General features: G+C 46.3%; 1 protein-coding gene across 1 annotated transcript in view; it reads right to left on the bottom strand.

The window, feature by feature from the left end:
* The window catches only part of LOC6589773 (transcription factor hamlet), a 38,832-nt gene extending 25,050 nt beyond the window's left edge, over positions 1-13,782 (bottom strand). Inside the window, exon 1 of the mRNA XM_026988269.1 lies at positions 13,640-13,782. Coding sequence (XP_026844070.1) covers positions 13,640-13,643 — 4 coding nt within the window. The 5' untranslated portion in view covers positions 13,644-13,782. The remainder of the gene's footprint in view (positions 1-13,639) is intronic.
* Positions 13,783-17,951: the final 4,169 nt, after the last annotated feature.

Raw genomic sequence — 17,951 nt, 5'->3', positions numbered from 1 at the left:
CTGGCTGGCTGGCTGCCTGCCTGCCTGCCTGCCTGCCTGCTCTGCATCTGCTTAAAATACAGACCAAATAAAATGCTTTATCGGGGGCACAAGGGAACTGCGAAGAATGGAGAATAACTTCGCGTTTGTTTCCCCCAAAATAAAACAAAAGCTAAAAGCCAGTCAACTAATTGAAACAGATGTGGGGAGATATTTGGAGATTAGTTAGAGGGCACGGGCACGGGCACGAGCTGGTCAAACGGCTCCGCAATGGCATGTCCGCCAAGATCGCGTCGCGGCTTGTCTCCTGGGATCCTCGGCAGACCACAGATTGGGCGGCCCGGAAATGGCTCTGTTTATGCGCCTCCAGGGGGACATTTCAACATATATTTCATATTTTTTTATTAGCTTGTTTTCTTTATGGAATAATGATTCAGCTTTCAAATATTGAATCAATTTATATCTTTACTTTTTGTATGATTTATTTTTGGGAAAGGCACATTTAAATTTCATTTCCAAGCATGTCAGTTCTTCGGGGACTATTCCATACGATAACATAAGGACCGAATTCAATAGCCAACTTGATCCGAGAATTTACTTGATTTATTTTCAGATTATATTAAATATTAGGTCAGAGACGCTATTAAAAAGGATTTATGTATGAGTTATCGACAGGGCTGCAAATAATACCAGTTATCTGAGTGCTATCGATTATTATCGATACACCTATGGACATTATAATGCATCAGACGATTGTCGAATGCAGATAATGATCATCAAAAGTGTTCCAATCCAAGTTTCAGCTTTCAAATTTAATTCCATAAATCATCATAAATTTCTATATTTAAAATCGATAAACAAATAAGTAACTATTGAATAAAAGGTGCCGTAAAATATTGTTTTCCCCTCATCGGATTATGACTTGTAAGCAACATATTTATATATCGTTTCATTGATTGGTTTCTTTTGCTTCATCTGTGATACTTTTCTCCACAATTCCCTCGCAAATATATTCCCCTACTCACCCTGTTTATATTTCCTAGCAATCGCTTTGGATCGCATGATAATCTCCAGCAGTGACGTCATTAATCTAGAGTTGCTGCATATCCATGGCCAGAAATCGAACACCCAGGGAATTGAATTCGCAATTGAAATCCTTTTGAGTTGAGTTCAAGCCCACACGGGCCCACATTGACATTGACATACTCTCGGGGAGGGCCTCCCTTCGCACACTCGCACTCGCACTCCCTCTCTCCCTCTCCCTCTCGCACTCTTAACGTATCCCCGTGGAAGTCGAAACAATTAGAAATCACTTTTGCAAATCAAGAACACACAAAGGAAGTGCAGGAAAGTCCAGGGCTCGGGGTGGACAACCGACACAATTTCATTTGCATACAGTCCTGGTTCGGGGGGCGGGGGACTCAGGGGGCGGTTCGGGGGGTCTAACGCGGCAAAAAATCTTGGCTATATTTCCCTCTGCCTGTTGTTGTCCTTTTTTGGACTCGCGGAAGGCGGGCGTATCGAGAAAAATCAAACAAAACACTTATGGCACTCCGAAGACTCCGATTCCGTTTCCGAAGACTCCCCCGAGCACTCCGACGGCAGAGTGGAGTTGTTGTTGTTGTTGTTTTTGGGGGAGATCTGTGTGGCAAGAAAACACACAGTTTAAGGCACTCGCTGGAGCAGGTCACTTTCCACTTTCCACTCAAACTGCCAGAACTTTTCGTACTACTGCCTCGTACTGTTGCACGTACTGCTGCTGCTGCTGCTTCTGCTGCTGCCTCGCCTCGTACTGCCTGTGGCAGAGAGCGCTACGGGAACTGGAACTACAACTGGAACTGGAAGAGAACTCTTCTTGGCACACACCTGCCCGTCGAAGCTCCTCAGACGCGACTGATGACGACCACCGGGCCCGACGACAACGGAACGGAATGGAGCGACCAGACTATGCCGACTATTTCGTCTATGCGATGTTGCCTGCCGCGTTATAGTTTTATTTTCTCTCCAGACCCAGACCCAGACCCAGGCCCAGGCCCACCTCCAACCCACCTGTCCACCAGCCAGCCCCCGACCCCCGTTCCCCGTGCCACTGTTTTCTATTTTCCTTTTTTCATATGCACGAAAAAAAAAGTTTTTCTTTTAGGAGAAAAAGCGCGGCGCTCAACGGAGACTGACTACGCGACGACGCTGGGCCCTGACGGCGGAGGAGGTGGCAATTAGGGAGGCACGAGTGGAGCACCCGAAAAAAAAAACCCAACCACCAACCACACGCCGCACGCGGCACACACAGGCGCCCCCGAGGCACGAGTGTTGGTGCACGAGTATCTGTGTGAGTGAGTGTATGGGTGCGGGCAGCGAAAGGACACTAACGACAACTCCAGCAACGCCACAAAAAACGCAACGTAATTCATGCAAATGAAGTCACGCAAGTTTCCTAGTCCCCCCCATCCACCCTCCACCCTCCCCGCATCGCACTCGGCGGGGAGACACGGGTCGTGCCCATCCAATAGGCATTCACCGGGATGGAATTTGGGGCCCGCAGAGCAGGGCGGAGCAGTGTCTGGGGTTGGTGGATAGTTTTCCGGGGCTGTCATTGGGGATACTATGGGAAATGACAATGTTTCAGGCACTAAAAAAGGTGGATACTCGTCTGATTATAGAAGATTATAGAAGGCCTCTTTGCGTAGGAGTATTTATCCCTTGGATAACCATATATCCATTGATATATATCCAAAATTATTACAAGTTTTCTACCTTTGAGGCCTAATCCCAAGCCATTCTTCAGAATTCCTCTCCAAGTAGCCACGTTTTCAATACTCCTCCTCCTCCTCTCTCAACATTGTAAGGAGAGTCCCAAGTCCTAGGGAAACCCCCAGTCCCTTCTGGAAGTCACCGCAAAGTCCTTCGCTTAACCTTGTTATCTCAGCCATCTATCTATATGGCTGTTATTAAAGCCCAACAGGCCATGCACATGCCAACTATGTTCTCCTCTGCACAGAGGCACAATTTATGCAACACCCACACCATTATCCCATAGGACCACCCTCTGGCCAATGGGCAGGCAAAAGGCCTCCCCCCTCCGGTCAAGAGCGGGTTCCGTGGGGGAGTGTGAGATGTGGTTGGGGTGGGGGTGGGGGTGGGACTGTCTGCGGTGGTGGTGGTGGTGGCGGTGGGGGTTGCATTTGTCGCACTGCTCAGTCCGCGTGTCAGTCGTTTGTCATAGGCCCGACAATGTCGGACGTTGTCGTCGTCGTCGTCATCGTCGTGGTCGTCCATGTCGTCCTCGTCATCCTGGCTGTCCGCTGGAACTCTTTTCAAGTACATGCAATCAATATTTTGCTTACATTAATTATTCATGCTGGTAGAAGTGTACTCCCTACCCCCACTCCCAACCCCTAGCTCCGAGCTCCTAGCTCCAGACGTGACTTCCACCTCATTCCCAAGATCCTACCACCTGTACCCTGCCCTCCCCTCCACACCTCTCCCCACCAGTCTGCATTATATTTTCGCCTTTAGTTGCGTTCCAATTCCAGCGCATTGCTCGCATTTTTCTCCTTATTACCAGACCACTGGAAAAACACAGAGAGAGCAGAGACCACAGGCCCGTGCGAGTGGGTGGAAAACTCATAATAAAAGTAAGTCAACCGAGGGAAAAACATTTGTTTTTGTTCCATCTCGTAAAATATGCGAAGATTTTTCAGTCTTTTATGATGGCCGAGTGGCTGTGGCGGTGGCTGTGTGGCTGCAGCCGTTTTGGGTCAGCTTTATGGAACGTATAATTGGCCAAAACGGATGGATCTTGGCATCCCGCATGCGATGTGGCGTATTATTGCAGTTCTTATTGTTGTTTATCTAACTCTATGCACGTCATTGGGGCGCCACACACGACTGAATGACGGAGGTGGAAGAGGGGGCTGCCATTCCGGTGGGGGGGGTGGGGCTGCCATTGTTCTATATATAGTCGCTCTTGATCTTGCAGCGGGAATATAGGATTACATAGCCATAACTTTTGAGTTATTTCCCACAGAATTCAAGGCTGATGAAATTTGTGCCAAAAATAATACTCTGACATCCACATGGGAGCTTCCGCGAAAGGAAATTATATAATGTTTCAGTGGGTGGGATATCTATCGACCTACTTATGTATGTTCTCATGCTTGAAAGGTTGCGGCTGATGATAAGAGGACTCTAGCTAGGGTTAATATGAAATCACATTCCACTCGTCTTAATTTCCTATGATTTTCGGAGAGTTCTTATATATCTTATTCCTAGGGAATATCCTCTCTCTAATTAAGAGCTTAAAAACCTAAAATTGCGGTCATAAAAAAAGTTATAGTGAAAAGTGTCTGCGAAAGCCATTTTCATTATCCAACCTAAGAGTTTCCCATTTATTTCCCAGACACGGCAGCCCCCCCCCCCTCACTCCTCCAGGGGGAGTGCGGGGTCCAGAGAAAAATACAATAATTTCAGGCGTTCATTTAATTATCAGGAAATTACAAACACTCTCAAAAATATATATAAAACTGGCGATATATAGAGACACAGAGAGAGGGGGAGAGAAAGAGAGGTAAAAAGCGGGGAAAGAGTGGGGAAGAAACATTCATTTTATATACAGGAGAGATGCGATTTCCAGTATGAGGTAATCGTGCAGCAGAAATTCCCTCCCCAAGGCATCCACCAGACCATGCCCTCCCCCTCCCCCCCCTGGAGACCCAGCCACCGCCCACACTCCACCCACTGTCACTGGCCAGAGTGTCACCCCCCTCCCCGCCCCCACAACAGCCACATCTGCCCCACTGTGCACTTACACAAGCAACAGTTCTCTCACACAAACACACACGCGCGCAACAGCAAGCGGTGGTGGGGGCAGGGGGCAGGCGGGGGGCCACACGAACAACAGCACGAGCGAACGAACGAGAACGAACGAACGCTTCTGACTGGCGGGCATTCAATGGGAGCCATCGCTGCTTTTGGCCTTCTGCTGTCGTCTCCCTTATCTCTTTGTTATTATCTCTCTCTCTCCCCCACCCAGCCCCAAACCCCGGCCACAGCCCCGGCCCCACAGCACACAGTGAAGAAACGTGGAGAGAGTTTGTCTGTCATTCGTTTGTCATCGTAAAACGCAGCAGCAGCAGCAGCAGGGTGCTCTCTGCTCTGCCACTGCCGCTCCTCTCTCTCTCTCCGTCGCTCCATCGCTCCCTCTCTTCCTCTCTGTTGCGTCTGCGCTTTCGTGTGCTTGGGGTGGAGCTTTGTCCAGAAAGAGAGAGAATCTGGCGGGCCATATTCGCCGCGACGAATTCGTCTGGCCGTCTGGCTTGTTGCACCTTATTTTATTATGGCTAAGAGAGAGAGAGAGAGAGAGAGAGAGAGAGAGCTTCTGTGGCTCTGTGGCTGTTGGCATTTGATTAATGAACTGTGTTAAGAGGCCACCAACAACGGGACTGGCGGTCTACCAAGGACAATGCCTGGAGAGGTCCTTGACTGGAGGTTAAAACAGTAAAAACTTTTACTCTGTGTCTGCTCTTCTCTGCTCCTCTCTCGCTTGTCTTCCTCTTCTTTTGCGCTTCTCGCTTCTGTCCAGAAGACAACGCGTAGGCGTGGCCAACATTTGTCGCTGCTGCCGCTGCTGTCGCTGCTGCCTCTCCTCGTTATCATATCTATCTCTCAGTCGCTGCTCATTTGGCGCTCGCTCTCTATCTCCCGCCTGTGGCCATCTCGCTCGCACGCTCATCTGTTGCTGTCGCTGTCGCTGCTGCTGTCTCTGCTTCTGCTGCTGTTGCCATTCGCTCTTTCGTCTGCTGCTCTTTCGCTTTGACCAACGGCACACGCATACGTATACGTAATGTGCGCCGAAATGTGTCGCCACGAATGTCGTTCGTTTGGTCCATTGATGTGCGCTGATAGCGACAACGACACTGGGCAGAGACAGCAACAGCGGCAGCGACGCGGCAGAGACACTGACAGCGACAGAGGCAGAGACACCAGCCGAGGCAACAACAACTTTTAGCAAAATGGCGTTTTCTGGTATATACAGAGAGATGGTGGGAGGGTGCTGGTGGGGTGGTGGGGTGGTGGGGTGGTGCTCTCCCGCCAGTCTCCTTTGGGCCCATACCCCGCCTGATACCCTTTTGATACCCTTCTAGAGGGTACTATAGGTATTTCAGACACCCATTAGCTCCCAATGGATCCTTAAGGGTATTCCCATCTTCGTTGTACCCAAAATTAGCTTTCATTCTTCTTATCACTCACTTAGATATCTTCCTTTTCCCTCTCCCCTCTCTCCCTGTGGCTGTGGCAACTTTCTTGTGGCTGCAAAAATAAACAAAAAAATCGCCGCGAAATAAGAACAAACAAAAACCTTGCCACAGCAGCAGCAACAGCAGCAGCAGTGTGTGGCAGGCAGGCAGGCAGGCTCCTTCGTTGTTGTTTCTGGTGCTGCCGCCTTTATGGCCTCCAGCTGCCGTGGCAGCCACACCACTGGGTTTTATGTCTTCATTAACTGAAAAAGTTATGGGCCGTGGCTGCAGGAGAAGCAGAGGAAGCAGGAGAACAGGAAAAAAACGAATGAGAGGAAGAGTACAAGAGGAGCACAAGCCTGACCACACCATCACTTCCCCCCCCTCCATCCCCCATCTGTGCGGTAATTGGACTGACGGTTGACAATGCCACAATCCTACACTCCTGTTTCCCCCCTACCGCCCCCTACCCCCCCTCGTGGATGCCCACACTATACTCTGATCTGCTTCATGGTAATCAGTTTCGAGGCATGTGCAGATCCCCAGTTTACAGCTGGCGGGCGAGACAGTGACTGCACAGTGGATGCCAATACCAATTTTTGTTACAGAAAAATGTGCATAAAATGGATTAATAAACTCCTATTATTAATATTTTTGCAAACTAGGAATTGGGGTATAAGTTTTTGAAACTAAATTTAGAGTTTAATATAAGATTTTATGTCGAAATAGATTATAGGTATATATTTCATAGCTAGTTTTATCTTTACTCCTTTCCTTCTTTTGTAACTAGTTCCTTTTTTAGAAGATAACTTTTCATTAAATACATAAATAACATTCAACAACCTTCTTGAATCCAGAAAGAAGAATTTTTTACATTTTAAGGATTAATACTTAAAAAACCGTCTAAAAATCACTTGTAAAATGTATTATAATTGCTTAGAAATTGCAGGAAAAATTTCAGAAAAATAAAACTGTCATGTATGGACCATGAAAAATGTGGTATATGCATAAATTTCTATCCAGTACAAAAATCAATTATTGTAAGCACTTCATTAACTTTTCTTCTTATGCTGAATATTTAAACATTATTTTATGTATTTTTGTATATCTAAAATTACTTATAATGCCTACTCGCAATTATTTTTACAAAATATAACATGTTTTATGTCTGTCTCATTTTTTTTTCACAGCCTAAAAGTTTAAGATTTATCGAAAAAATATGTTATAATTTTGTACACTTTTACTTTGGGGAAAAACAAATTAAGAGCACTTCTGAATCACTGAAAATAGTCATTTTCCAAAGCTTTTGCTGAAACATAGCCCAGTGTTTACATTGAAAGTTGTATTCCTTTCGAAAACGCTTTTCTCCTATTGAGTTCTATGAATCCCAAAGACTCTCCCCTTAGGCAGTGCCCCTACACGCACCTGGTGGCCGCCTTTCTGTCCACAGTGCAGGTGCAGCAACAACACGTTGCGTTGATAACTCATTTCACGTGTCTAGATAGTATTACGAGTGGGTACTACGCCCAGAACTGGTGCTGCTGCTGTGGCACTCCAGTTACTGCACATCGTTCGGGTGACGTTCTGAGATATTGGTTTATTTTCCTTCTTTTTTTTACTGGTACTCGTAAAAGTCAGTCACAGTAGCTGTGGCTGTCGTTGTCGCTGTCGCTGTTGTCGCTGTTGTTGTTGTTGTTGTTTCTGGTGGTCAAGTCATCAGAAAAGCGTTGTCGCTGTTGTCCAATATTGTATGGTTGATTCCACACAGGTCTCACTAGTTAACTTCGCTCCACTGATGCGCTTTTTTTCAATTTGTCACGTACGCTGGATTTGTTCAATTTTCATCTCATTACGAGGCTGTGTCTCCGCTGACTGACGATGGACGCCCCAATAGAAACAGAGAGAGTTACACAGAAAAAGATACTTGAAATGGGGCCTAGGGTTCTGTGGCCTAAACCGTTCTTGAGCCTGGACAGCGACAGCGCCCCCACTTAATTAGTATTTATGAAATTCATAAGTCCCCTTGGCTTGGGCATTGCATGTGCTTAGTCAATCTAATTATGCATTAGTTGGCCATTACTTTTAGACGCCAGAAACAATGTTTCTGGGTTAAGATATATTTTTGTGGGACGGGGTACAGGTTTTTGGGTTTATTCCTTTTAGCGAAGGTAGAAATGAATTTGGGATTACTTTCAGTCGCCTTAGGGCCATGGTTCAGTGATTATTTAGGCCAAGAATGAAAGAGGAAGACTTTTAGGAGCCCCTTTTGATGGAATTTTCATCTAGAATGTGATATTTTGAAGGGGATAATGCTTTTAAGAGGTGTACTATAGATCTAAATCATAGTTTTCGCATCTTTACTGGCAGAAACTTCTACAGAAGTTCGTCTGAAACCCATAATAGTGTTGCCCTTTTCAGAGACTATCTTGAAAATCAATTCATGACTAAAATTATGACGTTAGTCGCTGCTCCCGAGCTCAGAGCTGGCAAAACGTGAGCGTGGCACATTTATCAAGGGTTACCTCCAGACCCGCACCCCCCCACCACAATCCCCCACCGAAAAAGTACAGTAAAGGCAATAATAACTTTATGTATTTGCCACAGGGCCCAACAACACCATCAGGAGTCGAGGAGTCGAGGAATCGAGAAGTCGAGGACTCGAGTGGCTTCTACTATGATAGAAAATTGTGTCACGACAGGAAGCGAGATAAGAGCGTAATTTTCTTTCAACGTGCACGGGGCCTTCCACCGAAAGAGCTTTTCTTGGTTGATTTTTTATTCTCTTTTGGTATGGGTATGGGTATGGGTGTGTGTGTGTGTGTGTGTGTGGTGGCCAGGACTTTTGGTCCGGATGTAAGCTATCGTGGTTACCGTTAGTCATTTTCAGTGATTGTTCAACGTTGGACGTTTCCACGTTGTCGTCGTCGCCGTTGGTTGACTTTTAATGATTGTCACGCTCCCGATTTCTCAACCCCTCTCCCCCCCCCCCTACCGTCGAGTGTCCCTCTCCAACCGCTGACCACAACAGACAGGTGGCAGAGGAGGTCCTTTCGGTGGGGGAAGGTGGAGTGGAACGGGCACTCTGAGCCCAAGACTAATTTGCATTTATATTCATAATCTTAGGCATTGCGTCATGAAATATTGCATGTCCCGAACTTGTGACACTTTAATTGCCCATTTGGGGTTGTGTTGGGCCTACACTGAGAGAAAGAGGAGTGTCAGAAGAGAGGAGAAGCGAGTGGACTTGAGAGGTATTCAATTTTAGCCCCGTTCAACCTTCTCCAATGTTTCATTCGATCCATATAAAGCCTCTCCTCACAAATTCCTCTCAGTGTATCCCAAAGTGTGTATATTTCTTCGACTTACAGCACCCACCTCCTCCCAAAGGGGCCACAGATCAATGCCACGTGCAGTCGAGGGTCTCTCTGCCAGACCCTGCCACACCCCCCTCCCTCCCCCACCACTTCTGCTCTGATATATTCTCGCAAATCGTTGTCTATATGGTGCACATTATGGGCTTGGGTTTGTCTGTTTCGCTGACTACGTGACTTTTGCGCATTTTTTCGCTTTTTCTGGCTGCGACTTGAGATCGATTTTCAGGCCAGATCCAACAGATCCATGCGGGTGCATAAAAAAAGATACATACAACAGATACAAGGCGATACAAGGGGGAGAGAGAGAGAGAGAGAGAGAGAGAGAGAGAGGGACGGGCAGAGTTGAGAAAACAAAAGTTTAAGATGTTTAAGTGTTTGTTTGTTTGTTTGTTTATTCGTGGGAGATGTTGAGGGATGGATAAATGCTGATAAATGCCTAAGAATACGGAAACCAGAAGAACCACAAACCGAAAGATACAATGTGTCTGTGTGCGAAGGCAGAAGGGCCCTACTCCGGCCCTACTCCGGCCCTACTCCGGCCCTACTCCGGCCCTGCTCCGTCCCTACTCCGGCCCTACTCCGGCCCTGCTCTTCGGCTTTGTCTGTGGGCTATCTTTGAATGGCAGTTTTATCAGAGGCCAGAAATACTCGTAAATTGAATTGTGACATTAATCCACAATTCCTCATGTGTTGGACACTCTATGATAATGATATTTCATGCATATCTGTGGCAGCCATTTTACCAGTGAAAACCCCCCCGGCGCCGCCTCTCCCCGCTTGCTGCCGGGGCCATAGCCAAGCGTAAAGAGATGTAAAGACATGCTCGAGTATGCCACTCAATGTGGCAAGCCAGGCGGTGGCTGCGGCAGCGGCAGCGGACAAAATGTGAAACGAGCGTAAACTGCCATTTTACCGTTGTACCATTTTGCCATTTCAAGCATTAAAAATGCAGAAAAAAAACGACGATGAAAAGGTACATGGAAAATAAAAAATAAAAAATAAAAACTCTCGAATTGTATGTGCAAGAAATCACAATTTTATTGTACGCATGTTAATCGTGGGCAGGGGGCGGTGGGGCGGTTGGTGGGTGGCGGCTGCTGCCCTAAGTGGCTTTTGGAGCGGTGATAGAGCTGCTGGTTGGTCCTCCAGTTGCCCGCTTGGTTGCTTCTCTGTCCCTTGTCCTAGGGCCTGCAAATTGGCTTAATTAAAATGTATTAGTTCTGGTCGGATTAATTCTTAAAAACAATATTTTGTTAACAAGCAAAGGCACAAATTTTGCAACATTTGAAGCAAGTCCCGTGGAAGGGGGTCTAAGTGCAGGAAGTCCTTGGCGAGTCCTTAGGTGGTAATTAGAGGAAACTTCGGGGAGGGGGGAATCAACTCTCTATAATCAAAAGCACATTATGAGCCCAGGAATGCCTTCAATCATCATTGGAACTCCTCTCTTCCTGCCTCCTGGGCTCTGCAATCATCTGCACAATCAAAAGCAAGCCACACATCCGTTTCTCTCTCCGGGAACCCACAATGTAATAATGTTTTCCTTTTACTTCAAAACCATATCCCTTTCCATGGAGAACTCCTACTGCAAACCGTAGCAAATATGCTGGAAATGATTGTGGCAAATGGAAAACCCGAAAACCAAACGACCAGAAAGGACAACCAATTGCCACATGTCTCAGGGCCCCGAGTACTCTTATCAGAGGCGAGAGGACTGCCAAAGGACTACCAGGGAGGATAGGATTCATTTAAATAACGGAGAAGCCAACTTCCGGGAGCCGGCACAAAGGGAGCACGGGCTCGGGCACGGGCACGGTCCTGAAACAAATTATAACTCAATTTATACGCTTGTTTGCTCAGCCAACTCAAGCTCGAGCTCAAGTCCAAGACGAACTCCGAGAGTCGCAGTTGGAGTCGGAGACGGAGACGGAGTCGGAGACGGAGTCAGTGGCAGGACGATGTAACGATAGCGATGAATGTCCTGCTGCCAGACAAAGGTTCAACGGGCAGGACACGAGCAGCGGGTCCCCCAAAGAAAAGAAAATTCATTTTTGTGCTGCGCAAACATTTCTCTCCCCCCCTAGCTCCCCCCCACCCACCACACACTCACACACACATTAGGACTTCCTTTCCTTCCGATTTCGTGTCCTGCCTGCGATTGTGCGCATTATACACAGTCTGCCTGGAAGGTGGGTGGGGGCAGGAGTGGGTGTGCGGTGTGCGGTGTGCGGTGTGCGGGGGGGGTTGGGGTGTGTGCTATCCCTTTTGCTAGTGCAAAAAAAATGTATGATTTATGTTGTTTTAAATCCAAGTCCAGACCAGAGGACAATCATCCTGGGAAGCGCTCGGCGCTGGCTTCGACAAGAATTTCCCAAGGCATCGTTTGCTTCGAAAGCGATGAGCGCGTGAGTGTCGTGAGCAGTGTGACTGCTGGAAAAGTCCCAGACATCACGAGGGAAGACCTGGGTAAGAGGGATGGAATGATAGATAGAATATTTATTGATAGAAAAACAGAAGGAAGAAGCAATCTTTATAGCCCCTCAGGAGATTCCCAGTCGCATTACTCCCTATGAATAATCTTGAAAATATCCCATAAAAATCAATCATTTCGGGTCATTCATTCCCACTCGTGAGTCACGCCCGCATCTCTGTCCTGCCATATCTCTCCTCTTCGTCGTCCTTGTCCTGTGGCGTGTGCATGTGTGTGGTTTCCACAGATTACGCACACAATTGAATGAACATATGTGTGTGTGTGGCAACGCCCACCACATGCAACCGCCCCTAACGAGTCCCGAAAGAGGACCAAACTGAACAGAACTGAAACGGAGCAGAACCAGAACCAGAGAGCGCTCTGACTTGAGTTGAGTTGAGTTTCTCATCCAAATGCGAAACCATTTAATTTGTTTCGGAGGTAATGTGGCATATGCCACCAATTCCAAGGAGCCACCGCCGTCGCCACCGCCACATAGCCTGGGAGTAACCTCAGATTGAGTGCTAAACATGCCTGGCCGATTACCATGCAACAGCAACCACCCAACAACCAACACCCAACACCCAACACCACTCTTGCCCCAAATTGCTGCTGCTGAAGCTCACGCTCATGCTCAAGATTGACCCGAAGCCTTTGGCCATGCATCAAGAATTTATTACCAAGCCAAGCCGAGCCAAGCCAAGGCATTTGCATATTTATGAATAATGAAGGATAACCAGTGTGGCGGCCCCAAAAGCATGTCCAGAAATTAAGTCTAACCAGGGACCAGGTAGGGGGTTGAGCTTTTGACTTTTCCATTTCTATAACCTTTGCATGCCATCTGAGATCTCGAAGAGTGTGCCGAAACTGATACTCCAAGAGCACATACCACACACACACACACTGCCATAAAGATATATAGTAACTATTTCGTATATATAGTATTATGTGTGTGTGTGAGTGTGCACACTCCAAGACATTGGTCACGAAAAGCGGAAATGCTGATAAGAAACTTCAATGTTTTTTTTATTTCGTTGTCGTGTTTAATGTCTTTTTGTCGTGCTTAGTGTCTTTAGTGGTGCTCTACTCTATCGTCGGACTCTGTGTGTGTGCGTAGCTGACCATATAATCTATATAGCATAATACTTAGTAGCGATTTAGCTGGCGGTGGTGGTGGGTGAGTGCCCCATGTGCCCGCGTGGCAGTCATAAGTCAAGTGGGAAAATGGTTATTTCATGTAAATCATTCTTTCGCAGGACTGGGGGGGGACCAGCCGAAAGGGAAATTCCCCTAAATTAGTGCTAATATCTTGAAATTATTATATCTATGATTTCAGAAATCAAAATGTTTGTCCATTAGGCATTAGTCTGCTGATGATAATTGGAATGATGATGGAAGTGATGATCTGCTAATTCTAGGAAACAATTTGGAATGTTTTTCAACTAATCGCAGGCATAGACAGAAATGGGAGGGACCGAGTTCGAGACCCTGAAGGAAGTTACAATTCGAAAATCATTGGTAAAAAAATAAAGGTATAAATGGTAAAGAACAACATAATTTCTTTCGTCTCTTTTCTCACTTACCCATAATCTTGTCCGATTCTAACGATTCTGATAAAGAGAGTTTCGAAGTTACGACAAAAACCACGCCGAAACCGCACAAAATGATTTTCAATAAGAGCACACAATTTAGGCATTTTATTAATATGAGGTGAGGCACAAGAGGGCGAAAGTTCGTGTAAACACACTAGACAAGATAGAGTCAGATCAGGAGTTCTGGGAATGCCTCACCCTTTTATGAACTTCACTTGGAACAAGAGCACTCTCTTCTTTTCGATTCTCTTCTTCACTGCATCCCACTGCTACTCCCGAGTAATGGGAGTGGGAAAGGGACAAAACTTGACGAATTTCAAGCAGACACACACACACACACGCACATATGTAGCTGGAACTCACGTGATGAAACGAAAAAAATTAAGCACCATAACGCAACAACAACACATTTTAGATTTTGTCACATGAAAAAAAAGAAATGATGCAAAAATATTATGTTTATGTACTTATGCATACATATATCAAACATTGAACATAAATATTAACCACTGCCGCACTTTTCCTTCGTCGAGCTGCTTTTTTGCCGCCATTTAGCCTCTTTCTGCGCCTCCGCTCTTGCTTCAACACATTTTCTTGCAATAAAACACTTTTTTTTGTACATTTATATCTAATAACTATACTAAACTGCACTACACTCCCGCGCGACATTTTACCCATCGAATTTTACACCATTTTCCGGATTTTTCCGGATTGAAGCGCGGAGCTGACTTGCGAACGCACGCTTTGACCGGTGAAAAAATGTAAGTGAGAGCGGCACCAATGCGTTCATTCTATGCTCTCCTCCTCCTTCGCCTCTTCCTAATTGCTCTCTCTCCCACTCACTCTGTTGAGCTTCTTTTGCTAAACGCTTATGTCTGCTCCTTGTCTTCTCCTCCTGCTTCTAAAAAGAGAGATCAATTAATTTAATTAAATTAAGTAATTTTACCATGCGCTGCACCTACACCGCGCACTGTAACTCTCCCACCAGTCACTCCATCTCACTCCTACTCCCACTCACTTTTGATCTCTCTTTGCAGTAGCAGAGTAAGAAGACAAGGAGCAAGATGAAATTCCACGAATAGAGCGTGGGAGGGAGAGCGAATAGGAAGAGGAGCAGGAGATCAAAGAGTGAACGCATTTGCACCGTTCTCACTCAAATTTGTTCACCGGTCAAAGCGTGCGTCGCCAGTCAGCTCCGCGTTTTATTCCCTGAAAATACGAAAAATGGTAAAAAATTCAACGGGTCAAATGTTGCGCCGGTGTCTAGTGAAGTTTGGTATAGTTATTAGATATAAATGTATAAAAAAATGTGTTTTAAGGCAAACAAATGATTTTAATCAAGGTCGGTGGCGGAGAATGAGGCGAAATGACCACAAAAATGCAGCTCGGTGAAGAAAAAGTGCGGCAGTGGCTAATATTTATGTGCAATGTTTAATATACATATGCATAAATAGATAAATATATTGTATTTGCAAAATTTCTTCTTTTTTCATGTGCCAAAATCTAAAATGCGTTGTGGTGCTTCTTTTTTTCGTTTCATCACGTGAGCTCCAGCTATGTGCGTGTGTGTGTGTGCTTGAAAATTCGTCAAGTTTTGTCCCTTTCCCGCTCCCATTACTCGGGAGTAGCAGTGGGATGCAGTGAAGAAGAGAATAAAAAAGGAATGAGTGCTCTCGTTCCAAGTGAAGTTCATAAAAGGGTGAGGCATTCCTAGAACTACTAAAATATAAAATAAAATAAATCTATCACGAAATGTTATAGTAAATATTATATCTTGTAGCCCTAGGATAAAACACCAAATAAATATGTACAGAAAAATCTTCCAATAATCCCATAGTCATCGCATACTCATCCGCATACTCATCGAATATTTACAAAATACTTATAATTATAATTATAATAGAGACCACACCCAAGCGAGTGTCAAGTGCAGGGGCTCCGAAAAACTGTCCTCCACAGCCACTTAAGGCACATGAATCAAAACTTTAGGGACTTTCGTTTTATGAGAACAAGAAACAAATTTCAATTGCCATCGTAAAAGTCACATAAACTGAAGCGCGATTCATAATTCTTGCGTAATAGTTTTCTTATTTCGTTTTTGGGGTCCCGGTGCCCGGGGTCCGTGGTCCGGGGTCCATAAACACAAGAGACTCTGCCGCCGCCATCGACACCGAAGTGGAAGTTCGTGTTCGGGCTCCGCTCTCAGACAATGCCACTTATCGAATTTCACACTCGATTTGTTCTATTCCCGAAGAAGTTCTGGGTGTGGGGTGTGGGGGGGGGGGGAGAAATTTCTTCGATTTCGAAGCGAGAAAATCGATGAACTCTCTGACAGCCGCATAGTTGGAAAAATGTTAATTTATGCGCTCATAACATTTAGGTTGAGAGAGAAGTCTTTCTATCTAGCCTACGATTTCCTTTCCCAGGACCGGAGACCGGCGACCTGGGACCCTAAGCACGCGCCTTGAAAACACACATACTTAGCACCTGCGGGGGCACGTCCACCGATGGAACATCCTAATTGGATTTAAAGCCTAGGCCTAGTCTGGGAATCCTTTTGTGTACCTGCCAGCACATTTAACCGCGGGCATATTTAATTTAATTTCTACGTATTTAACCCAAAACCAAACCAAACTGAACCGCAACCTCAACTAAACTGAACGGAACGGAACTGAAGGGCAGAGAACAATGCGAGGGATTGCAGCAGGTTGCACAAGGCACAAGGCCCGGCCCGGGAACGCGTTTCGCTTTAAAAATTTATGCAATTATGAGCCGCAAATATTATTACATCAACATACAAATACGAATCCATCGGTGAGGGGGGTGGGCAGGGTGAAGGGCCCACAACAGCCCAGCAAATGAGCAACATTTCGAGAGTTCGAGGCTTCTCTCCCATCGTTCATCAGGTTGTGTGCGTGGCAACATATTGATAGACAATAATTTGTCTTAATGAAATTTTGCTTTTATTTATGAGATTGCCGGAACGTGTAGGAAATCTGGTCGAGTGTCTGGCCCCCCGGCTGGGGTAACGACGTTGCTAAGAAAACACTTGCGGATCTGCGGGGAAAACAATCTGCTGCCCGAGGACATTTTCAGGACAGGACCAACCTTGCCAGCCTTGCCCTTCGGGGCAATTAGTGTTATCGCAGGAGGGTTGCGATTCGGATTCGGATTCGGCTTCGGTTTGTTCCCATCCAGCATCCAAAGTGGTGTTGTTATGGTTGCTGTTCAGGTTGCTGTCTTTCATGTCCTGTGCATAATTTATTGTTCTTGGGATTCTCTGTCTGGTTTCAGAAGCCCCCGCATTCCATTTGTCCACAAAGTTTCTTGCTCTTTGAGTGCCAGGGCAAGGAAAAAGTAAGGAAATCTGTTATGTAATTGCTTTTGAGTTTTCCCACCTTTCCGCCGAGTGGTGTCGCCATTTGGCAACCACAAAGTCGAGGGTCCGTTCCCAACTCTCCACTGTTAATGGGGCTTCCCCGCTGCGTGTGAGAGGATTCCTACATGGCAGGACGTCTAGGAAGTGGCGCTGAAAAGATTTTCCAATATCAATTGAAATTAAATTGAATTTTAAATTGGCCAGCGACAGCGGCCAGAAGACATTGGGGGAGTGGGGGTAACACTTGGCTTCTGGTGGGCGTGGCACTGGCTAGCCGCACTTGTTTGTGACAGCCCAAGGGACAGGGCCATAAAGTGAAGGAGAAATCATTGGGGCCAAAGCCAAGAAGAAGTTTGAAATGTGTCTTAAAAGTTTACCCAGCAAAAATATATACCTGAAAAATAAAAAAAAAGACTCGTTTGGCTATTAGTATCCTCCATATACATATATCCTCCATATATCTACCTACTTCTTTCTCGAATTCAGATGAAGAGCATCTCCCCCGTAATCAGAGTTTTTCTCAGACTTTTCCCTTGGGACCCTCAAGAAGTAAATTGCAGCGATATGCAGCAGTACAGTAGCACTCCCGACTCCCCGCCATCTCCGCTTGCGGGGTCAACCCCCGGAGGGGTCCTACTCTCGCCATAGACTTGACAGCAGTACGCCTCTAGCCAGCCTCCTGGCAGGAGGACCAACATGGCGGAACAAAAGTAAAAGTAGGCATCACAATACAAGCCGTGAGGACTCGGCGACTCAGTGCATCCCATGAGCGAGTACATGGCATATCCTATATCCCATTCTGTGGCCCATCCCGATGCTTTGTTGATGGCCCGCCATTGTCGACATAAATGCACAATTTGCGGCTGAAAAGCACGCAAGGAGAGGGAGGTGGGCACTACATGCCACACGCACTCAACCAGATGC

Source organism: Drosophila persimilis, unplaced genomic scaffold, assembly GCF_003286085.1.
Source record: "Drosophila persimilis strain 14011-0111.01,24,50 unplaced genomic scaffold, DperRS2 tig00000191-arrow-pilon, whole genome shotgun sequence".
Taxonomy (NCBI): Eukaryota; Metazoa; Arthropoda; class Insecta; order Diptera; family Drosophilidae; genus Drosophila; species Drosophila persimilis.
This window is presented reverse-complemented; position numbering and strand designations above follow the sequence as displayed.